General features: G+C 40.5%; 1 protein-coding gene across 1 annotated transcript; it reads left to right on the top strand.

Annotated features, from left to right (window-relative positions):
* The first annotated feature begins 1,363 nt into the window (after nt 1-1,363).
* Nucleotides 1,364-25,136, top strand: ACTR10 (actin related protein 10). Its single transcript, XM_056133668.1, has 13 exons — nt 1,364-1,506; nt 3,456-3,528; nt 4,640-4,722; nt 6,636-6,744; nt 10,340-10,447; nt 13,672-13,739; nt 13,969-14,048; nt 19,084-19,119; nt 20,521-20,600; nt 20,675-20,748; nt 22,078-22,159; nt 23,776-23,977; nt 24,746-25,136. The coding sequence occupies exons 1-13, from the start codon at nt 1,430-1,432 to the stop codon at nt 24,925-24,927; spliced, it is 1,254 nt and encodes a 417-aa protein (XP_055989643.1). The 5' UTR covers nt 1,364-1,429; the 3' UTR covers nt 24,928-25,136.
* The last annotated feature ends 180 nt before the right edge of the window (nt 25,137-25,316 follow it).

Genomic DNA, 25,316 nt, shown 5'->3' with positions numbered 1-25,316 from the left:
CAAGAGCGACTTCATCACGAAAGCCCCTATTAGGTCATTCCTATTGTGTGTATACATTAGCACAAGAACTTGGTAACCTTTCCCAGGTTACACAGATGCAGTTTCAAACAGAAACTGGTTCAAAGTTCTTTCTCCAAACCACCTCAACTTTTCTCCAGATGAGTTGCTGATACCACTTTGATTTTAGACTAACACTAAAACAGTGAAAGAATAGCTTACAATCACAGTACGATTAACTAACAGTACAGGTACGCATTCCAGGAGGGAAATCAGTCACGCAGCTTAATTCTCGTTTTGCTGTGGGACACAAGGAACGTAATGCAGTTTCTCCATGCGGAGGTGTTCGCAGACTCCTTCCCCTCTTCTTTTCTAGAGAGGAACGAGAGGCACACACACACACACACACACACACACACACACACACACCACACCACATTCTGAGTTGGAGCTCTCACTGCGGTGGGCGTTGGAGCTCTCACTGCGGTGGGCGCAACACTCCATCCACCCAAGCGTCACACACACACACACACACACTGGGTTGGAGCGCTCACTGCGGTGGACGCAACACTCCATCCACCCAAGCGTCACACACACACACACACACACACTGCTCACTGCAACACTCCATTCACACACACACACACACACACACACACACACACACACACACTGCTCACTGCAACACTCCATTCACCCAAGCGTCCCAACTTCCAGCATTTCCAGCGACGAATACATACTAGCATAAACAAGTGGCACAGAAAAAAAGTGCCCTAAAATCGCATAAATCCAAGTGTTCGAGCCTCCAGCTTCTCTTAGGCGGTTACGGGTAAAGAAACATCAAAACCGGAGTTTTGACCCGGGTACACCCTAGACAACGCATCGGAGGGAAAAGACCCTGGTCGGCTCCGCCCCACTACAGGGTGGCCCAAGCGTGCCTGATGGTTTTTGTTTTTGCTTTTTGGGTCGTACCCGGCAATGCTCAGGGATTATTCCTGGCTCTGCACTCAGGTCCCCTGGCGGTGCTCAGGGGACCATATAGGATACCGGGAATCGAACCCGGGTTAGCCGCATGCAAAGCAATCACACTCTCCGCTGTACTATCGGTTCCGGCCCCCAGCATGCCTGATGGCCTCGACACCACGCCCACTTCCTCACCGCGACCTTCCCCTCCACACACACATCCCCGCAAATTCGCCGTCCCTTGTCCCCTCCCTCCCAAACACGGAGCCGAGTTTGCGAGGACTCCGACGAACGCGAAAATTTAGGCAGAGCCTAGGACAGCCCGAACGCAGAGCGCCGACAGCACGCGAGGACCCCGTCCGCGCCCGCGCCTGCGCACTGTGGCTCCGGCCCGCCCCCTCCCTCCTCCCCTCCCCGCGGCCTGGCTCCCGGTCCGGCACCCACCGTCCCTGCTATCTTCCCGGCCGTCATGCCTCTGTACGAGGGCCTGGGGAGCGGCGGGGAGAAAACGGCGGTGGTGATAGACCTAGGAGAGGCATTTACCAAGTGAGTGCCCGCGCCGCCGGGTGAGAGTGTCCCGAGGTGGGGGTTGGGGGGGGCGGGGGCGGGAACCCAGCCCCAAGCCCGACCTCGCCCCTGCTTCTTCCTCCCATCATTCCTACCGACCGTGGCTGTTGTTCCCTATATGAATCCAGAGGGGACCGTTGGGCAGCCAGCTGACACCTCGAGGGATCCCAGGCGGTCATTCCCAAGCACTGCGGAGCCTTTGGGTTTTTGTTTTATTTTTTCTCTCTGCAGGAGATGACACAGCGTTGGCCCGGTCCTTCATTTAATTACTCCCAGTTTTGCCTTCTTGGGAAAGTAGCAGCTGACGTCTCACTCTTGATGATGCTCCTCAGTAATCGTTTGTGGAATGGGCATTCTTAGGGTGCCAGAAGCCCAAATATGTTTAAAGGCAGCATCATTGCGCCCCAAGAGTAGGAAAATAGGGTGACTGAACTCGTAAAACGTGTGAAACCTGTAGAAAACATCTTCAAAGTCCGTTGTTGCTTCTCGACACTTAGGATAGGAAATGTAGCGTGATTTAAATGTAAACTGTGGAGTAGTGGTTCTCTACCCTTTTCATCCCCTTGGCCACCGAATGAAGGCCACAAATACACAAACCTTAAAATACTTGCACACAATTTTGTTGCAGTGATCCTTATATATCTTTGAAACGTACCTAGCGTATAATAGAAAGATATTTAACTTATTATTAAGTGCAGTATTTTTTTAGACCACCAACTAAACTTAAACGGTGGTCTCTTAGAGCAACAGTCAAGCATAGTTTTACTTCAATAGTGGAAATACCTATTCAGGTAAGGGGAGGACCTTAAAAAAGGCAAAATAGCATTGTTTTTGAATGGTAGCAATGAAAACGGAAATTTGTAAGAAGCTTATTGTATTAGTTCATGGTGTAGGAACAGCATCAATGTAACGTCAGATATGAATAGTATTTATAAAAAAAACACAAGGAAACACATCACTTTTTTTCATGTTAATAGCGTACAGACCCGAGTTTGTAGGGATGATACCTTAATTTAATTTTTTATTTGTTTCTTTGAGGGCCAGAACAGGTGGTGCTCAGGGCCAACTCCTGGCTGTGAGCTAAGAGATCACTTCTGTTAGGCTTGGGGTACCAAATAGGATGCTAGGAATAATGTAACCTGGACTGGTCACATGCAAGGCAAATGCCCTCCCCACTGAACTATCGCTTTTGTCTCATATTTTTTATTTGACATTCTGAGATGTACAATTCTGTTTTTAGTGTTTTCCTGTGCACATTTCAACACCACACTCATAAATTGCACGCATCTCCTCCTTACCTCTGCAAGACACCAGTCTTCTCTCCCTTTCAACACCCATCATGGGTTACCTTTAATTCAGGTAAAATTTAAAACTGGAGGGGAAAATAGTGCCTTAAAATAATACACAGACTGTCCCATTTGATACCATGATATGAATACGCCATATAATGGTGTCAAATGGGATTACACCATTATATGAATAAATGATATTATCTTTTTTATCCCCTTTTAATGCAGCAGATTTTTTTAACATTTATAATTATAATTGTATTTATTGCAAAACAAAGAGGAATGAAAAGAGTAAGATAGAAACAAAGACTACTATTAACTAAAACAAGAAAATAAAAAGGAAGGAGCAGAAATAAATTATATGGAAATCAATAAGACAAAACTTGCTTCTTTAAAAGCAAGAATAAATAGAAAGTCAGTTTTTAAAATTGGTGGAGATAAAAAGAGACATCACATAAATAAGCAAAAATTGGAAACATTGAAAAAAAGGTCCTAAGAGAACATTTCAATACTTAAAGTATATAGGAATGCAGCAGATATTTTTTAATGATCCAGACATTTTTGTGGTCAGTGTTTTGAAAGAGATATGTGAAAACTTGTTTTTGAAAATATATATCTTACAGTTTTGTTTATTTACAGGTGTGGATTTGCTGGAGAAACTAGTCCAAGATGTATTATTCCCAGTGTGATTAAAAAAGCTGGCACTCCTAAGGTATTTTACTTTTTTTTTCAACTTTTTTCTTAAAAATACTATAGAAGACTTTTCAAATGTAACTTCAAATAAGATTAACAAGACTAGTGCTAAATAAGTAATTTAAGAATATCACAAGAATATTTTTATACACTAGCTGAGATTATATCTTTTGTTTATTTAAAGAATAAATAAAGAGAAGTTTGCCAGTGATCCATATGTGTACTTAGAAATTTCTGAGAACCATAAGTAAAGCCCTTGTTTTATATAAAGGGTGGCTAAACACTCATAATTTTGTAGCGTTTGGATTGCTGTAGTGCTAATGACATGTTTTATTTTTACAAACGTAATTGTGAGCTATATACTTCATGCTTGGCACTGAATCAGCTGAACGAGAATGTATCATAAGCAAACCAGAAACAATTCTTGCCCCTTGAAACTTGGGAATCTAGTAGGAAGGTAAAATTTTGTTTTCTTCCTTTTGGAGCCACACTGAGCAGTGCTCTCAGGCAACCATGGAGGGTTCAGGGTGGAACCCAGGATTCCTATGTGTAAAGCTTGTATTCCAGCCTTTTGAGCTATCTTCCTGGCCCCTGGGAAGGTAAACTTGGATGATGCTACAGAAGATAAGTGTCAGTGCTTTGAGTGTGGCTAATAAGAACTTAACTAAGTAGTCAGACTTTGACTTCTAATCAGTGCTGATTTTTTTATGTCTTGCCAAAATGACAAGTCAGGACCCAGGACAATAGTATAGCCATAGTTCAAGCTTGTCTAAAATGAAATCAACCCAAGTTCAATCACTGGCACCCTATATGGTTTCCAGCACCCACAAGAGTAATCTCTGAACACAGAGCTGGAAGTACGCCCTAAGAACCCTCAAGTTTGACCCCAAAGCAAAACAAAGTGACAAGTTAGATGGAGGAAAAAATGTTTATCTCTTTACTTATGAACACTCAAAGTGAACATTGCCAGCTAAAAAGCTATCATCTTGGACGTGCCAGTTTTTAGAGATTCCTAATGTATGCTTTTATTTTCAGTACAAATGAGTTTTAGTATTAGCAGAATAAGTATTATAAATAAGTACTTTGAGATTATTTCATTATTTTAAGTTGATTGTTTTAATGTTTTATAGCCGATCAAAGTTGTTCAATATAATATCAATACAGAAGAATTATATTCCTACCTAAAGGAATTTATCCACATACTGTATTTCAGGTAAGATGCAGTTGTTTGTTTTGTCCCCTCAGTTAGAATTCATTCTTGCTAATACCAATCATAGCAATACTTGTTTTATTGCATCTGTTGCAAAAAAAAAAAAAATGGACTCCCATTTTGATGTTTGCTTGCTTGTTTTCAACCTTTTCAAAGTATATATGTGAATATTAGAAAACCGACAAGCAGAAGGGGAATAATGAAAACAAACCAAGTGACCCTTAATAAAGGGAAGTAAATAATTGTTACGTATTCATCTATATAATGAACTACTACTACACAGCAGTTAAAATAGAGTTTAAAGGGCTGAAGCACAGGTCTTGCCTTTACTTCTCCCCAGGCTCAGTTCCTTATACTACATGGCATGCAGCACCAACATATCTAGCATTTCTGGGCCTTAGCACTAAAATACCAGGCCCTCACAGCTGAGTATTGGGCTGAGTATCACTAAGAGCATCAACCTGCCCCAGTCTCCAGCCCTGAGCATTGTGTGGAAATCTCCCAACCCTTCAAAAAATGTTACAAATTTTATGTGTACTGATCTACAGTGGCATCTTAGACATACTGATAAATGAAATAAAGTTGTTGAGGCTGGAGAGAGCTCAGTGGCTGGAGTGCTTTACATGCAGAAGGCCCAGATTCAGTCCCCTGAGCACCAACAGGAATGATTTCCATGTGCAAGCTGGGGGTAGTAACCCCTGAGTACCATGGTGTGATTACAAGCTGGGGTAATGGGGGATGGTGCAAGTAGCCGAATAAAAATCTATGAAATGATTTTTTTATATGTATATTTTTTTTATTAAATATGAGAATCTTGTGGGGAGGGGTGGAGCTTTTGGGTCACACACAGGTATTCGAATATTTGTGCTCTACTCTTGGTTTGGTGCTCAGGAGACCATGACATTTTTGGGAGTCAAACCCCATTCTTCTGCTTGAAAAGCATATGCTCGAGCCCTTTTGAACCATTCCTTGGCGCTCTCTGAAAATCTATGCACACACATACACATTAAAAAAGCTATGCAGTTGAGAGGCTGAAGCTGTAGCACAGTGGGTAGAGCGTTTGCCTTGCATGCAGCTGACCCGGGTTCAATTTCCAGCATCCCATATGGTCCCCTGAGCACCGCCAGGAGTAATTCCTGAGTGCAGAGCCTGGAGTAACACCTGTGCATTGCCGGGTGTAACCCAAAAAGCAAAAAAAAAGCAATGCAGTTGCTGTAAATGGTAGAAATATATTTGTACTTTCTAGTTCAAAGCTTTCTAAATTAAAAATCTTTCAATATTTGGAGTTTTGTGAGCAAACTTAACTTTGATTTTGATAAAATTTTTTCTTTATTTTTTACTGCTTCTGGATCAGGAGAAGTGCCCAGAAGTGCTTGGGGATCTCTGCTAGCAGTGCTTTGGGAATAGTGCAGTATTGGAGATTGAACCCAGGGCTCATACAAGGAAAGCAATGTTCCAACCCTTTGTGCTATCTACCTAGTCTCAAATAGTACTTTTATAAGCCTAAAAGAATACTTTGTTTTGGTTCCTCTCCTGATGTATGCACCCACTCCAGGTGCTGGGAGTGCTGGGGGACCATGTAGAGCCAATTATCAGCCGGCCTCTTGCACACAAAGCACTCCACAAGCTCTTTGCACCAACTCCTAAGCCCCCCAAAAAAACTTTTTAATGGTTCAAGTTAGTGTTTTTAGTCGACTGTGGTTTTTGTCTTCTCACATTAATCAGCTGATAGATATAAAATTCCCGACATGGTCATGGCATGTAGTAAGAGCCAAAGAACACACTTTACCATATAATAAAAAGAAGATACCTTTATGCAATAAAGTGTCTAAACCTCGGTAGTACAGTTTCCTTACTCGAAACAAATTATATGTACCAAATTAAGTACAGGTGTTAACAAGACTATTACTTTTCAGGCATCTGTTGGTGAATCCCAGAGACCGTCGAGTTGTGGTTATTGAATCAGTATTATGTCCTTCCCACTTCAGAGAGACACTCACTCGTGTTCTTTTCAAATACTTTGAGGTAACTAATTTGTTATTCTTGGTAGATACTGAAAACTTAAAGATATTTTTTTCTTCTTTCATTGTATATACTATACAGTTGAATTTGAGAAATCCAATGACAGTAAATCGAAGTCTCTTAATTATTTGCTTTTTCTTTTGTATTAATTATTTTTGCCCAATTAACATTTCATTCAGTACTTAAATAATTGAAGTTTTTTCTTGTCAGAGTTTCTGTAACTTATTTTAATATTGTTTCTTCTTTGTGGAGACTTTTTCAGAATTAAAACATTTTATTCTAGATTTCATGTTTTCTTTAATTTTTTTCCATTTACATTCATGAATCTTTTTAAATGAAAAATCTTTTTAATTCAATTACAGTGAGATACACAGTTACAAAGTTGTTCATAATTAGTTTTCAATCATATATTTATTTTTGTAATTTCCATTGCTTACTCTCGAAGAGCCTGGCAAGCTACCGAGAGTATTCAGTCCACACGGCACAGCCTGGCAAGCTATCCATGATATATTCGATATGCCAAAAACAGTAACAACAGGTCTCACAATAGAGACGTTACCGGTGTCCACTCGAGTAAATCGATGAACAATGGGAGGATAGTGCAGTTATTTTGGAAGGGGCCATGTGTAATGGTGCTTGGGAGCTACTCAGCTCAATGCTAGGGTTGCTCCGAATATTGCTTGGGGGACCATGCAGTGCAGGGTATTGAACCTTAGTCTCCTACAGGCAAAGCACACACTTAGCACTCTGAGCTATTTCTTTGGCCCTCTATTGTTTGCTGGTGTGTATTCTGAATTCTTTAGCTCTTTCATTTTTAAGCTTTAGATTTATATCAAATGTAGTATTCAAACATTGTCTCTCTTGGGTCAGAAATAAGGTACAGGGGATAAGGCTCTTGCCTTGCTCATGTTCACCCTGGTTCTGTCTCCTGTACCACATACATGTCCCCAAGCACTGCAAAGAGTGAATCCTCAGCATTGCAGGGTATGACCCCAAAACAGTGTATCGAAAAGAGGGCAATGCAGAAAAGATTACTATGTCTTGATATTACTAATATTGTTTATAAATATAAATCAGTGTCTTTATAAGTATAATTAATTTTTCCAAGTTTAGCAGGACAAGTCTGAAGAATATATGCACTCCTTTCTGATGTTATAGATTTAGAAATTTGGTTAGCAGTAGGGAAAACAAAAACATTAAGAAGCCACATTATTTCTCAACCAAATAACATAGACAAGTATTTACAGTTACATGCTAGCTTTTTTAGTCTTGGATTTGTTTGTAACTATCCTGATCTATATGTCAGCCATGTCTGCTTAAAGAAGGGAAGCACAGCAATTTTATTTGCTATATGATTATGATGGACTTTGATATTTGGAATATTTACCTGATATTTGTGTTATCACCAAATCTAACAAGCTTTCTTTGAAAAATGTCATAGCCAAGAATTTTTGTAGCTTTTCAATTTAATTTTGGTTTTTATTCATCTTACACTTTTCCTCCTTCCCTTTCCTTTGTCATTACTGTGAAGACTGAGAGGCCCTCATCCACTTGCTTGAGTGGCTCACACTCTTGGTTGTGCTCTCACTGAGGTTGGATACTTCATTTGTGCAAATTTTTATTACAGTGCTAACTAGAGGTTGCACCCTGAGTTACAGTACTCATTCTAAACCACATTCGATTCTACTGCACTGGTCACATACATTATTATGGTTCCAAGGATCACAAAGGACAGTTCTGGGAGTTGCACTTCAACAGTGGGATGGTACTAGGTGTGGAATTTGGTGGCCTAATGCCTGTACCTCTAATCCACACCCCCAGGCTCTCTTGTCTTATTTGTTTAATGTTAATATTTTTATTTGGGAAGAGGTTCCCTCCCAGTGACTTTCAGCCATCGAAACTGGTGACAGTGCTCAGGCCAGATGATGCAGAAATTGTGCCAGAAATTGTGCCAGAAATTACCCAGGCCACCCCAACAGTGTTTGAGGGTGCGTTGGATAGCCCTTGGCAGTGCTTACTTAGGGGACCATATAGTACCAGGGCTCAAACTGGAATCAGCCACATGCAGGGCATACTCCTTAATCCTTGTATTATATCTCCTACCTCCATGGTATTTTTAAAATGTATCTCACATCACAGATTATCAGTAAAGAGTCAAAAATTATTTTTTCAGGAACTGGAGGGATAGTCCAGCAGGTAGGGCACGTGCCTTGCACCCATGTGGTGCCCCAAACACCGCCAGGAGTAATTACTGAGTGCAGAGCCAGAAGTAACCCCTGAGCATCTCTGGATGTGACCCAACCTCCACCCCTCAAAATGAAAAAAGAAAATTAATTATATTTTCATTTTGATGGTAAAGGCATCTCTTAATTTCTGCACCTAGCATTTTCCTTTGAATTTGAGTTTCTGATCTCTTTGATTTTTCTTCTAATAGAGAGAGTAGGGATCAGTAAGGGGGCTGGGCGATGGCTCAGGGGCTGCAGTGCCTGCCTTGAAATCAGGAGGCTGTCTTCAATTTCCTGTGCTGCCGCATACCTGAGTTTGATCCTGGCAGCTCTGAATGCTTGCTTCTGCAGCCATGCTGTTTGAGCTCCCCTGCATTACAAGGGACATCTGGCCTAACAGCCTCCCGCTGTGTGCAAGCAGGGCAGCTAAATGATGTGCAAGTGCCATGGCTATGAGTGCAGCTCCCAGCAATCACTACAGAATATGCGCAAACACAACTGGATATGTTAGTGCCACGAGCAAAGATTTGTGTTATCCCCAAGTCATCGCAGCATCCGCAGATGGAGGGGAAAATAGGAAGAAAAAGCAAAAGAAATTATCAGGAATAATTAGCATTTTGTAATGAAATAGCACTGTAGCACTGTCCTTCTGTTGTTCATTGATTTGCTCGAGCGGGCCCAGTAACATCTCCATTGTGAGACTTGTTGTTGCTGTGTTTGGCATATCGAATGCCACAGGGAGCTTGCCAGGCTCTGCCGTGAGGACAAGGTACTCTCGGTAGCTTGCCAGGCTCTCCGAGAGGGGCAGAGGAATTGAACCTGTCTCAGCAGGCTGGCTGCGCGCAGGGCAAATGCCCTGCTGCTGTGCTATCCCTCCAGCAATAGCATAGCCGGTAGGGTGTTTGCCTTGTGTACGTACGGCTGACCCTGGTTCGATTCCTCTGCCCCTCTCAGAGAACCTGGCAGGCTACGGAGAGAGAGTATTCTGCCAGCACAGCAAAGCCTGGCAAGGTACCCATGACATTGGAATGAAATATCTTAGAGAATTTTAAAGATACCTTTCCTAAAGTTTATTTTGAGTCAAATAAATTAGCAAACCAGTCCTTTTCATTTGTTTCTTCTTTTGAACTACACGGGGCAGAGCACTGGAAATCATGTGCTGGGGCTGGAACCCGGGGTTCTAACTCTTTGAGCTATTTCTGTGTCCCAATAAACCAGTTCCTGATTTAGTGCCATAAGGTGGTTGGGTAACTTTCATAATATTGATCAGCATAATAATATTCCTGTGGATTTTTTTCAAACATACTTGAAATGTAAAGGAAACAGCTGTAAGTACTGAGACTTAACAATAGTTTTGGTTTGTTGTTTTCTAGGTTCCGTCTGTCTTGCTTGCTCCAAGTCATCTAATGGCCCTTTTAACTCTTGGGATAAACTCTGCCATGGTCCTGGATTGTGGCTATAAGGAAAGCCTGGTGCTACCCGTATCTTTTTACTCAGCCTGCTAATTTTGTCGTTTTCACTCTACTTTAAAATAGACTAATAGACGGATCTAATTGCTTTAAAGTATTTTGGGTTATGTATGCAGAGTGAATTACGTGGAAAAAAATCACAAGATACATAATTTCTTTTTTGTAGAAATTATTATTTTGGGCAGCCAGATCAATTTTACAGAGGGTAGAGCATTTACCTTGCACACAGCTTACCCAGGTTTGATCCCCAGCATCCCATATGGTTCCCCGAGCACTGCCAGCAGTAATTTCTAAGTGCAGATAATTCCCAGACATTTTGCAGTTTTCAAGAGGACCATTAAGTCAATTAAGATGTGTTAAGTTGATTACGAGAGTCATTTTCTAGGAAAATTGTATAGTGATATAAATTACAGAAATTGAATTGAGAAAATGTAACCAAGGAAAAAACATTTACTTTTTGTTCTTTGGGGCACACCCACTGTACTTGGCTTACTCCTGGCTCTGTGCTCAGGATCACTTCTGGTAGGACTTTAGGTATCATATGCGTAACCAGGGATCAAACCAAGGTTGACTGCATGAAACGCAAATGTCTTACCCACTGTGCTATTGTCCTGTTTTTTCTTTTCTTTTGTTATATAGTGACTTTTTATTAGTATTTTTTTGGGTTGAGCCACAAGCAGTGATGCTCAGGGAATATTCCTCTTTGGGCTCAGGAGACTGGGGTGCCTGGAATCTAGCCCAACATTGAAATCAAGTTCACTGCATGCAGTTGCCTTAGTCATTGTTCTCTCTTCATCCATAATAAGAAAAATTAAAGCTTTTTACATTTTTGGTGACGTGAAATCTGTTTTCAAACAGCTAAAGGACTTGTTCTGAAACCATGAATACATCCCTCCACCCCCACCTCGGTCTCCAGAAGTTGATGTGAAGGTGGTATGCTCAAGGCTTAGAATCAAGTTAGAAATCAACTATAAGTGTGTGTGTCTGTGTGTGTGTGTATACGAATCTCAGATATGCTTTTTGCTAGTTGTTTGATTTATAGTTTAATCATTTTGTACCTCAGTTTTTCCTCTACAAAATTGGAATTAAGCCTCATAAATTTCGTGAGAATGTTAGGCAATTTGAGTGAGGTAATGTACATAAAGTATTTGATACAGAATCCGGCGCATAGTAAGTAGTCCAGGAAGTATTATAGTTTCTAGACTATTCATCATTGGGAAGAACTTTCTAGTAATTGAAGCTTTCCTAAATGAAGTTACTGACCTGAAACTAGTATATTTCATTATCATTAAAAGCATTTAAGGGGCAGGAGCGATAGCACAGTGGGTAGGGCGTTTGCCTTGCACGCGGCTGACCTGGGTTCGATTCCCAGCATCCCATATGACCCCCAAGCACCGCCAGGAATGATTCCTGAGTGCAGCACCAGAAGTAACCCCTGAGCATCGTTCGGGTGTGACCCAAAAAGCGGGGAAAAAAAAAAGGCATTTAAGTAGGGGCTAGAGTGATAGTATGGTTGGAGGGTGTTTCCCTTACATGCAGTAGACCAGAATTTGCACCCTGGCATCTCATATGGCCCCCAGAGTCCACCAGAAATGATTCGTGAGTACAGAGCCAGAAGTAAGTCCTGATTACCACCAGGTGTGTCCCCAAACCAGAAAAACCTTTTTAAAATAAAACCATTTAAGTGAAGCATAGGTAAAGCTACATGTATATTTATTAGAAGAAATGTTTATAAGAAAGAACTGACGGATCAAATCAACTAAATTATGCAGTATTTAGATATAAAATATATTAAGTCTCATAATAGCCTTTGCAACATAAATATTATTCTCATTACATAAATGAGAAAATTAAAAATTGGGAATGAGTTAGCTCAAGATCATATAAGCACAAAGTCAAGATTTAAACCCAAATTAATCACCACAACAAATGCTTTATCACTAGACTTTTTTTTTTTTTCTTTTTGGGTCATACCCGACAATGCACACAGCTTTTACTCCTGGCTCTGCACTCAGGAATTACGCCTGGCGCTGCTCTGGGGACCATATGGGATGCTGGGAATCGAACCCGGGTTAGCCGCATGCAAGGCAAATGTCCTACCCGCTGTGCTATTGATCCAACCCCTAGACTTTTTTTTAATAAATATTTTACAGAACAGCAAAATCAGTTACGTGCAATGCTATTATCTCTCAGCTCTATGAATAAAAATATGGGGCTGGAGAGATAGCACAGCGGGTAGGGCATTTGCCTTGCACGCGGCCGACCCGGGTTCGATTCCCAGCATCCCATATGATCCCCTGAGCACCGCCAGGAGTAACTCCTGAGTGCAGAGCCCGGAGGAACCCCTGAGCATCACCAGGTGTGACCCAAAAAGAATATATATATATATATATATATATATATATATATATATATAGTGAGGTATATGTAATTTAAATTTTCTGGGCAGAGTAATGTTACAGCAGGTAGAGTGCTTGCTTGCTTTGCACATAGCCAGTTTGGTTCTATTCCCCACATCCCATATGTTCTCCTGAGCTCAGAGCCAGGAGTAAACCCTGAGTACGGCCAGGTAGAATCCAAAAGTTTCTAAGAGCCACACCTTTTGTTCGGTTAGTCTGGGGGCCACAACTAGTAGTACTCAGAGATCCCTCCTGTGTGGATCTGTGCCCAGGGGACTGTATGGAGTTAAACCCAGGTTGAATGTGTGCAAAGCTGGTACTCTGCCAGCTGTACCTACTGCCCGAAGTGCTACTTGTTTGCTTTTTTGGTTTGAGGGCCACACCCAGCTGTGCTCAGGGGTTACTTCTGAGGCTGTGCTCAAGGATCATTCCTGGCAAACTCAGAGGACCTACAGGATGCCAGGGATTGTACCTGGGTCAGACATGAGCAAGGCAGACGCTCTACCCTCCATACTGTCACTCCAGCCTGAGAGCTACATTTTTAATTTTGTTTTTGTGTGATAGTACAGCGGGAAGGAAATTTGCCTTTTTCATCACCCCAGATTCAGCCCCTTGTACTCTATATAGTTCCCTGAGCCCCACCAGAAGTTATCTCTGAGTGTAGAGCCAGGAGTTTGAGTGCTGGTAGGTGTGCCTCCTCCCCCGGAAAAAAAAATCCATGATAGGCCAAATAAATTTGGGTACGTCTGATTTAGAGTAACACCTTGGAAGGTGAGAAAATACTAAGGAAACCACATTTTATCTCTTAAAATAGTAAGATCCTTAACTTCCCTATAGATATATGAAGGAATCCCAGTTCTAAATTGTTGGGGAGCGCTCCCTCTAGGAGGAAAAGCTCTTCACAAGTAAGTTTCTTGGAATTTAGCACATTTATTTCACTTGTACCATTAAAAAGATGCTAATTTTTTGGACAGTAACCAAGAGAGGACTTGTGATATGGACATTTCATTGTTTATTCCCTATTTTGAGTATATTAATCTTTCAAGAGTAAGCCATGTAAAGAATCAATGTATTAAGATGATAGAGGTTAGGGTATTTAAATTTTTAGTAACCTTTTTTTTTTTAAACCTTCAGAGAGCTGGAAACTCAACTGTTGGAACAATGTACTGTTGATACAAGTGCTGCTAAAGAACAGAGCCTTCCCTCTGTGATGGGTAAAAACACTTGAAGTATCTCCGTGTGACTGACATTCTCTTTTCATTATTCATTATTCAGCCATTGCTTAGCTATCCTTTTCCCCCCACACACATAAAACTTAATTTTAGTCATCCTTTTCAAAATTTTTGATAAGGTGATTTCTAGTGTACTTTCTTTGTTTTGTTCTTTTGTTTGTTTTTATTTATCATGATTCTTAATCTTTCTCCCAGTGTTCCTTCTTGATTTCCCTTGCTCTTGATCTCTGTAGTGATATTCCTCTAGAGATCAGTATTTCTGTTCACTTTTTTTTTCTCTTCCTGCTGGCTTTTAAAAAGTGATCTCGGGGCTGGAGAGATAGCACAGCGGGTAGGGCGTTTGCCTTGCACCCGGCCGATCCGGGTTCAGTTCCCAGCATCCGATATGGTCCCCTGAGCACCACCAGGAGTAATTTCTGAGTGCATGAGCCAGGCAGGACTAACTCTTGAGCGTCGCCAGGTGTGAGCCAAAATGCAAAAGAAAAAAAAAGTGATCTCATCTATTCCCATGACTTCAACTACATGGTATGCTGTTGATCCTCAAATGAATCCCAGAACAGGCCTTACTTTTAAACTTGATATTCATATTTCTAAATGGTCGTTAGATACAAACTAGGTATTTCCTCAGGCAGCTCAAATCTTAGACTTCTTACGAGGTGAACATGAAGCAGGTAGGGCACTTGCCTTGCCCATGGCCAACCTGTTTTTGATCCCTGGCACCCCATATAGTCCCCTGAGCCCTGCTGAATGATCCTTGAGTGCAGAGCCAAGAGTAAGCCCTAAGTACAGCTGGCTGTGGCCCAAAACAAAATAACAAAGTGAACAGCAGGGTGAGAATGATAGTTCAGGGGTTAAGATGGTTTGCCTTGGGGATGGAGTGATAGCACAGCGGGCAGGGCATTTGCCTTGCATGCGGCCGACCTGGGTTTGATTCCCAGTATCCCATATGGTCCCCTGAGCACTGCCAGGGGTAATTCCCTGAGTGCACAGCCAGGAGTGACCCCTCAGCATCACCAGGTGTGACTCAAAAAAGAAAAAAAAAAAGATAGTTTGCCTTCCATGCAGCTGGAGCAATAGCACAGCGGTAGGGCGTTTGCCTTGCACGCAGCCAACATGGCCAACCCGAGTTCGATTCCTCCGCCCCTCTCGGAGAGCCCGGCAAGCTACTGAGAGTATCTCGCCCGCACAGCAGAGCCCGGCAAGCTCCCCGTGACATATTCGATATGCCAGACACAGTAACAACAAAGTCTCCAATGGAGACGTTACTAGGCCCACTCGAGCAAATTGACGAACAATGGGAGGGCCTTTACCTTTACCCTGCCTTCCATGCAGCTGACCCCATTTCCATCCCCAGTACCTCCTTGATCTCCCAAGCACTGCCGGGAGTGATCGTGATCTCTTGAGTGAAACGCCCCCCCTCCCCAGGAAAAAAAAAATCCACAAAGAAACATATTGGAACATTGGAACTGGTATGATAACCCAAAGGGCTAGTGTGCACACTTGAGGCCTGGGTTCAATCCCCAACATCAAAGTGTTTTTGTTTTTTTGAGTTTCTGAGCCATGCTTGACATGCTCAGTGGTCATTCCCAGAAACCAGCAGCTTAACCCTTATACTCTCTTCAGCCCCTAACCTTTTACTGTATCATGATGACATTTATTTATAAAGAGGTACTGTAGCATTTCAAGGTAGTTTTGTGTTTTGTTGGTTTGTGTAGGTCACACGGAACTGTGTTCAGGGCTTATTCCTGGCTCTCTGCTCGGAGATCTCTCCTGGCAGTCTCAGGGCTGTGTGTGATGCCTAGATCAAACTGAGGTAGCTGCATGCAAGACAAGAACCTTAATCCCTATACTATGGCTTCCTTGATTTTTTTCTTTGGGTTTTTTAATTTTGTTTTGTTTTTTTTTGGTGGTGGGGAGGGGGAGAGTGCCAGGGATCAACACCTGAGAACATTGGGAGACACAAGGTAGTGCTTGGGAATCTTGTAGTACCAGTGGTCAAACCTGCATCTCCTGTACACAAAGCATGGACTCCATCCTGTTCTCTGAAGTATTTCCTGACTTTGGTACAGGAGTAGGATCTCACATATGGTTCCCTTGTGATGATTCTAGATAGTGCCTAGCATTGCTGTGATTTGGGGGAGTCATATTGTGCCAGAAATCAAAACTGGGTCAGCTGCATGCAAGACATATCTTTTTAGAACCCACATACTATCTCTTTAGAACCCATTCCTCCCCCAGATTCTTTTTGGTTTTAGGTTTGGGTCCACACACACAGGTGCTTTGGCCTTACTCCTGGCTGTGTTTAGGGATCACACCTGACAGCTCAGGAGATAATATAGTGCCAGTGATTAAACACAAGTTGGCCATATGCAAAAGCAAGTACCCTCTCACTGTACTGTCTTCCAGCAGGTACTTTTAATGTAGGTCTTCTTTAAAATTGATTTGAGTTTTTGTTTTTGAGCCACACTCAGCAATGCTCAGGTGCTCAGTGGTCACTTCTGGCTCTGTGTTCAGAAGTCAATTCCTGGTGATGCTCAGGGGACCAGACCATTTGAGATGCTGGGGATTCAATCCAGGTTGACTGCGTGAAAGTCAAGCACCCTATCCACTGTATTATCACTCCAGACCTAATTCTTAGGGACTTTTTTTGTTTGGTTTTTAAATTTTAAACTCTACATGGGACCAAAACAATAGTACAGCAGATAGAGCATGTGCCTTGCATGTGGGCAACCTGGGTTCAATGCTCAGCATTCCATACGTGCCCACCAAGATTGTTTCCTATGCAGACGCAGAAGTAACTGCTGAGCACAGCTAGTTGTGGCCCCCAAACAAACAAAATTCTAAACTTTACATTCACTTGTAAGAGGCTCTGGGCTGGATCCCCAACATCACACCTCTACCACCAAAAAGTTTTTGATCCTTCAAGATGTATTTTGTTTATGGGGGTTGGAGCAATAAACAGCTGGTAGGGCATTTGACCTGTACACAGCTGACCCGGGTTTGATCCTTGGCACCTCATAAGGTCCCCTGAGCCTACCTGGAGTAAGACCTGAGGACCGCTAGGTGTGGCCCCCCAAAAAAAAGGTTTTGTTTATAAGCACTCTCTCTCTCTATATATATATATATATTTATATATATATACATATATAATGACTTATGAAACAAAAATAAGGATTTAGAAAGACTTATAAGTTTCTCTAAAGCTATACTTACTGTTCATATTTTTTTAATCTCTTAAAAAAAGCATATTGGGGGGCTGGAGATATAGCACAGTGGTAGGGCATTTGTCTTGCATGCGTCCGACCCGAGTTCGATTCCCAGCATCCCATATGGTCTCCCGAGCACCTCCAGGAGTAACTCCTGAGTGAAAGCCAGGAGTAACCCCTGTGCTTCACCAGGTGTGACCCAAAAAGCAAAAAAAAAAAAAAAGCAATATTAGTACATAGTTATAGTACAACAGGTAAGGTGCTTGCCTTTCAGTTCTCCGTAGCCCATATGTTCCCAGAGCACCACCAGGAGTGATTCCCTGCATACTAAACCAGGAATAAGTCCTAAGCACAGCCAGGTGTGGCCCCCAAACAAAACATTATGATCAGGTATTCGTTTTTTAAAGTCATAGAGTAGTATTTTGAAGATGTGGGCTTTGCGAGGGATGAGCACACGGGCTCTGTGCTCAGAGGCCTCCCCTGGATCTTTGTTCAGGCACCATACTTAGCGATGCTCCGGGCACCCGTCAGACATACATAGACTAGAGAGATTACTGAGCAGACTGAACACATACTTTGCATGTGGGCGATCCATGGTCGTACTCTGAACCTACCACCAGTGTCTGCTTCCCTGCACCAGTGTCCCAAAATACCTCACTTTCTGTAGAAGAAATTTTTCATTTAGTCCTAATTTTCTTTTCACTGTCACTGTCCTCCCGTTGTTCATCAATTTGCTCGAGTGGGCCCAGTAATGTCTCCATTGGAGACCTTGTTGTTACTGTGTTTGGCATATCGAATACCTCACGGGGAGCTTGCCAGGCTCTGCCGTGCGGGCGAGAGACTCCCGGTAGCTTGCTGGGCTCTCCGAGAGGGGCGGAGGAATCGAACTCGGGTCGGTCATGTTGACTGCGTTCAAGGCAAACGCCCTACCGCTGTGCTATCACTCCTCGCGATTTTCTTTTAAGTACTTTAAACAGCAAGTCTTTATAGTAGGGAAGAATTTTATTGGTCATTTCCTTCCTAATGCCAATTTTTCTGTTTTCAAGGTCTTGTTTATTAATCAAATTTTCAAGTCTGTGACATCTTTTACCACCTGTGCATATCTGGCTTCATTTGGAATGATAATTCTTCCTTTGTAAAATTTATTATCATAGTTTATTATGTATTTTGATAATTTGTTGTCTGTTATCAACTATTAGGAAGTGAATAGGAAGTATTAGGAAGTTAAGATATGATAATCAACTTATGGTAATAACATAAACTTACTATACCCACCACAACCAAAGAGCCCACAGCTTGCCATCGCTGTCCACATTGATGCCTCTTCTAATCTGGTCTTCTCCACTCCCAACTCCATTCCTCCTTTATGTCAAAGATTTGTCATTGTCCAAATCCATCTCTGTTCTTTTAACTCTGTATGTTCCTCAAATGAGTGAGATCAGCCTGTACTTTTCCCTCTCATTTGGAATGATGACGTTTGTCTAAAACCCAACTTAATTTTATATTTAGCTTTTAAAATTACTGTAGTAGGGACTGGAGCAATAGTACAGTGGGTTGGGCATTTGCCTTTGCATGTAGCTAACCTGGGTTCAAACTCAGCACCCCATATGGTCTCTCAAGCCCACAAAGGGTGATCACTGAGTACAGCAGAGTCAGGAGAAAGTTCTAAGCACTGCTGGTGTGGCCCAAAAACCAAAAATTAAATAAAAATACATTAATGATTATGGTTTTAAATTTTTTGCTGAAATTGCAAATGGAACTGTGAATGCAGTTTATAGATTACTGATAGTAAATGTTTTTTCTGGTTTTAGGTTCCATTCCAGAAGGTATCTTAGAGGACATAAAAGGTAAACTGAGTTCCCATTTTTAGCCCTTTCAGTTTCGGGTGCTGTGAAGAGCCTGTATTTTTAATTATTTACTTAGGTACAAAAAATATTCATAATGTAATATTCTAAAATTATGTACTATTTAGACTGGAATATAGCAAATAAAACTTTTTCTTCAGATTTGTGTACAGTTTTGGCATTATTTACAGTGTGCTGTTGAGGTAACTTCTCAATTATAGATCTATAGGTTTACATGGAAATTAATTTGCACAGTATAAAATATCAGTTATATTGTTTAATCAGTTATATTGTTTGATCTTGTATATTGTTAGGGGTTTTTTTTGGTATGCTGAAGATTTTTTTAAATACATTTTTTTATAGGTAAGGTAAGGTAAAGGCCCTCCCGTTGATCGTCGATTTGCTCGAGCGGGCCCAGTAACGTCTCCATTGGAGACTTTGTTGTTACTGTGTCTGGCATATCGAATACTCTCGGTAGCTTGCCGGGCTCTCCGAGAGGGGCGGAGGAATCGAACTCGGGTCAGCCATGTTGGCCGCTTGTAAGGCGAACGCCCTACCCGCTGTGCCATCGATAGCACATTTTTTTATGAAGTTAGTAATTTTGTTGACTTTAAAAATTGTACAACTAAAACTAAAATTTATTGGGATCAGGACTAGAGCAATAGTATAGTAGGTAAGGCATTTCCTTCCACACAGCCAACCTAGGTTTGATCCAACCAGCTGGTCCTCTTAAACCCACCAGGTGTGACCCCAAAACCAAAAAAATTAAATATGTAGGATTCAGTTTAATAAGGTGGAAATTAATTTTAGTGCATTAGAATGTGTTTTTATGATAGTTTAAGTGTTTAAATGGAATTTTCTGAAATTTTTATTTACTAAAAGAAAAAGCATTTAGAATGCAATTTAGGGGGCTGGAGAGAGATAGTACAACAGGTAGGGTGTTTGCGTTGCATTGTTCAACTGAGTTCAACTTCCTGCACTTCATATGATCTCCTGAGCTCCACCAGGAGTCATACCTGAGCAGAACCAGGAGTAAGCTCTGAGTACCACTGAGTGTGGCCCAAAAAACAAAAGCAAAAAAGACCAAGCACTTTCTCAAGGTGTTTTTTTTTTCCCTTAAATATGTTTTTACATAAGATGAAAATCCAGCATGAACGACTTCGTAAAAATCTATCTAAATGTAATTAATAATAAAATCTTAGAAAAAAAAAACTAGCATGTTTTACCATTTTTCCATGAAAGAAGCTTTTTCAGTTGTGAACCGTATCACATAAGCTTATTTAAGGCAGAGACTTTATAATATTTGGAAGAATGTATTAGTATGTATACTTGAATATAATTGTTTTAACTGGGATGTAGATTAAGTAAATTACAAACCATAACAAGTTTTCCTTTCTTTTTAAGTCCGTACTTGTTTTGTAAGTGATCTGAAACGTGGACTGAATATCCAGGCAGCAAAATTCAATATTGATGGAAATACAGAGGTAAGTTAAAAAATAAATGTATTTGACTTTTGGGTTTATAAGGCATATACTTATGCATGTTATTTATATTTCAGCGTCCCTCACCACCCCCAAATGTTGATTACCCACTAGATGGAGAGAAAATTTTACATGTTCTTGGATCAATCAGGTTAGACTTTAATTTTTATGAGTAAAATAATTGTACAACTAAAACTAAAATTTATTAGGGTTAGGGCTAAAAATTAATAGAGTTTTAATTTTAAGAATATATGGATAGGCCTTTTTTTACCAAAAAAAATAATAAATCACCATGAAATAAAGTTATAAAACTGATCATGTCGGGTTTCAGTCATATAGTGTTCCATCCCCTCCACTACTGTACATTTCCCACTACCAGTTTCCCCAGTTTCCCTCCCACTATCCTTTCTCCAGCCTGTCTCTATGGCGGCACTTTCTCTCTCTCTCTCTCTCTCTCTCCCCCCCTCTCTCTCTCTCTTCCCCCCTCTCTCTCCCTCTCTCTTTCTTTCTCTCAGGCCTTTAATACTGTTGATTTATCATTGTATTTTTCATTAAACAACACTCATAATTTATTTTCTGAAACTTAAAAACTACCTTCTGTTTACCACAGTAATTTATAATTCATTTTAATTAATGGAATAAACCATTCTTTGGTGTGGAATAGGAGATATGGCATGAGTTTAAAACAAGGTTCAGAGATAGTACCAGTGGTAAGGTGCTTGCCTTACATGTCTCCAATCCTGGTTCAAATCCCTGCCACCACATATCTGCAAGCACTACCACACAGAGCCAGGAATAGTCTAAGCACTGATGAGTGTGGCCCCAAACAAAACAAAACAAAAATCAGTTCATCAAACTTGCCATAAAGAGCCAGGTAGTAAACACTTAGATAGTGTAGACCATATGATATCTGTTCCAGCCATTTTTTTCTGTAGCTTAGTGAAATTCTCAGTATGCAGAGTGGATAATGCTGTTTTTATTCCATCAAAATTCTGCAAAAGCAGTGGGCTGGATTTGGATTGAATACCATAGTTTCCTGATTCATGTTTTATAGTTTTGTGAGGCTGGAAAGAGAGTTCAGTGGGCTGAGCCTAAGTTTGCTTGTAAGAGGCCTGGGTGGAAACCCTGGCACCGTGTGCTCTCCCAAGCACCATCATGAGTGTCTCCTGTGAACCTTCTTATTACTAATTTTAAGGAGCTGTAAATATTTGTAAATTCATCCACAATAATAGCTGTGGTCAGTTCTTAGGGAGTGCTTCCACAGAGGGGGTGTTCTTTCACCTCATTTATTCCTTAGATGAAACTCCATAAAGTAGATACTGTTACTCTGCTCATTTACAAATGAGAATACTTTTTTCTTTTTAATAATTATTCTGCATGAATAGTACTGTTACTTTAAAATATTGGGCTGATAGAACTAATGGTTTATCCTGTGTCACTATGTCATGTCAACAAAGCATCTCTATTTTCATCTAATTAGAGATTCAGTTGTAGAAATTCTTTTTGAACAAGATAATGAAGAGAAGTCAGTTGCTACTTTGATACTGGATTCTCTCATGCAGGTATTTTTTTTTTTGTATTATACTAAGTTCTAATGAGTGAAATGTTATTTTCTGTATTTCTAGCCATTTCTCATGGTCAGTGCTATGGTTAATGAGTTTTACTTTGGTACTGAAGGAACAGTAGAACAGTACCTATAAAATTTCAAACCCAGGAATAAGAAATGATGCGAACGTGGCTGAAGTGATAGTACAGCAGGTAGGGCGTTTGCCTTGCACGTGGCTGACCCGGATTCGATTCCCAGCATCCCATATGGTCCTCTAAGCGCCGACAGGAGTAATTCCTGAGTGCAGAGCCAGGAGTAACCCCTGTGCATCACTGGGTGTGATCCTCCCCCCCCAAGAAAGAAGAAGAAATTTAAGAAATGATGCAAACAAATTATGTATTGCTTTCAGAGCAAGATATCAGCTGTTTTCCTTTGTGCATAATGTGATTTGTAACTTTGGAACATAATTGTGTGTAGTATTGAATTTTAAGTTTCACCCAATATATGATAATTTATCTTTTTTTGATTAATGAGGTACTCCACATGAGGTATCATTGTTTTGAAGGTAATGTCTACCTCTAGGGATCAACTCAATGATTTTATGAAAAACATAGCATCAGTGAAGGACTCTTATATTTCTCTTAGAACTCATCTGAAAACATAATTTTTATGGGAATGGTAATTTAGGGCCTGGAAGATAGCTCCGTGGGCTAGAGTATATGCTTTCATGTAGGAGCTCTGGGTTCTAGCCCTGTAACCCAATGGGCTCCCAAGCACTGCCAAGGCCCCAAAACACAAAGGGGGATAAGAAGGAGGATCATGAGGGAGGGGCAGAATTGATTACCTTCCCACTGAATTGACTCCAGATATCCTGAAGATAATGCCTTAGAAAAATTAATTTTTGTTGGTTAAAAATAATGTGTTTATTTAGGCTTATTGAGAGATAGTACAGCAGACAGGGCACTTGCTGTGCCCACAGCTGACTCAGGTTCAATAACTAGCATCGCATATGGTCCCCATAAGAACTGCCAGGAGTGATTCCTTAGTGCAGAGTCAAGGGTAAACCCTAAGCACTGGTAGGTGTGGCCCCCAAACAAAAAATAATTAAATTTCTTCTTGTGACTTAGCCATTCTATCCCTGAAAATGAGAACATTATTACTGGTGTCCAGAGCAGGTAGGGTGCTTCACTGGCATGCAGTCAACCCTCAGGTTCAACCCTTAGAGCTCCATTTGTTTCCCTGAGTACCACCAGGTAGCAAAAAAAAAAAAAAAAAAGTACCTATTACCACTCTCCCCTCTTCAGAATTTAAAATTCTATACTGACCAAGTAGTAAATTCAGTTGTTGACTTGTGCTTCGCTTTATGAGACACCAGATTCTCTCCCTGACACCAAAACAAAAGAAAGCCAAGAATTCTATGCTATTAAATTTTTAAATACATTCAAAATGTTAAGTTCTCTCTGTTTGTGACATATTTATTATGATGGATATATTGCTGCATGAAAATTCCCTTATAAAAATGTTTGCTTATCTTTTATTGAATCACAGGTATTTGCTTACAATATACTTTCTTAAGCCAAATCATTCTGTATACACTTAAGAATTAATTTTTCTCTTTCTCTTTGATAACAGTGCCCTATAGACACCAGGAAGCAATTAGCAGAGAACTTGGTAATCATAGGTGGCACATCTATGTTGCCAGGATTTCTCCACAGGTTGCTTGCAGAAATAAGATATTTGGTAGAAAAACCAAAATATAAAAAAACACTTGGCACCAAGATTTTTCGAATTCATACACCACCGGCAAAACCTAATTGTGTGGCCTGGTTGGGAGGTAAGAACCTAGTTATGTTAATATAATGATTAAAATTATACTACTAATAATGATGATTATATTGGGCTGAAGAACTGTACCAGGGGAAAGTGCTTGCCTTGCTTGCAGCTGACCCAGATTCAATCCATGACACCCTTTACGGTTCCCCAAAGCCCTGCTAGGAGTGATCCCTGGGCACAGCTAGATGTAACCAAAAAAAAAAAATACACATATTATTATATAATACCTGATTCCTGAGTAGCATTTTGTATATGTTAGATGATTAAGTATTCAACAGTTGTTCACTTCAAAGATGAGATAGTATAGTGGGTAGAGAACTTTCCTTGCATGTGGCCAATGTGGGTTTAATCCCCAGCATCTCATATGTTTCTCTCTGGTCCCTACCAGGACTAATCCCTGAGTGATGAGCCAGGAGTAAGCCCCAAGCAATGCCTGGTGGCCCAAAAACAATAAAAAGTTTTTTTTTCACTTAATAAGCTAACAGAGCTATAATTTTCTTTGAAAATTGACTTTTCCTTCAATTATTAGTCTTCAGAATTATATATGTTATTTTTGTGACTTGTAGTTTGATTTTTTTATTAGCAGTTTTTTCACTTTTTAATTATAGTTTAGTAACATAGTTACTATTTGGTGTGGCCAAAAAGAAAAAGTACAAATTTGTTGAATTTTACCACTTAATTTTTGTTATAATGTTGTAGATGTATGTTTTCCTAAAGTTTTCTATTAAAAGTTTTATTTTAACAATAAAAACATTTTTTTACTGCACAGGGGCTATTTTTGGAGCACTGCAAGACATACTTGGGAGCCGTTCAGTCTCCAAGGAATATTATAATCAGACCGGCCGCATACCTGACTGGTGCTCTCTTAATAACCCACCTTTGGAAATGATGTTTGATGTTGGGAAAGCGCAGCCTCCTCTGATGAAGAGAGCATTTTCCACTGAGAAATAAAAATTTCATTAAAATTCAGCTTTGCTTTACTTCAAATATCTATTACAAATTGTGCAATAGGGTGTTTTGCTGAGATTACTAATGGAAATGGAAGAATTTCTGTAACATTTGTTTTGTATTTCTTTTGTCTTGTTTTCCTTGTATAGTAGCAAAATGACAAGTGCTAATGAGGTTTGTTGTATTTATACCAATAAAATCATAGTAAAACATTTTGATTTTAAGAGTTTGTTATACATTATCTCCATTCACATACATATTTCCTGGACATCAGAAATTACATTAATTTTATTATTTTCAACAGTTCTTTAATGAATAAATAAATGATACCATTATTAGTTATCTCAAATATCAATATTGTTTCTATTCCTAAAAATCCTTTTGGTATTTTT

The sequence above is a fragment of the Sorex fumeus genome, unplaced genomic scaffold (assembly GCF_029834395.1).
Source record: "Sorex fumeus unplaced genomic scaffold, SorFum_2.1 ptg000098l, whole genome shotgun sequence".
In the NCBI taxonomy this organism is placed as follows: Eukaryota; Metazoa; Chordata; class Mammalia; order Eulipotyphla; family Soricidae; genus Sorex; species Sorex fumeus.
The sequence above is the reverse complement of the archived record's forward strand: the minus strand, read 5'-3'. Positions and strand labels throughout refer to the sequence as shown.

Coding starts and splice junctions, on each gene's coding strand:
- ACTR10 (XM_056133668.1), top strand. CDS start 1,430: ATGCCTCTGTACGAGGGCCTGGGGAGCGGCGGGGAGAAAACGGCGGTG. Junction 13,740..13,968: donor GGAGGAAAAGCTCTTCACAA/GTAAGTTTCTTG, acceptor TTAAACCTTCAG/AGAGCTGGAAACTCAACTGT. Junction 20,601..20,674: donor ATATTGATGGAAATACAGAG/GTAAGTTAAAAA, acceptor TTTATATTTCAG/CGTCCCTCACCACCCCCAAA.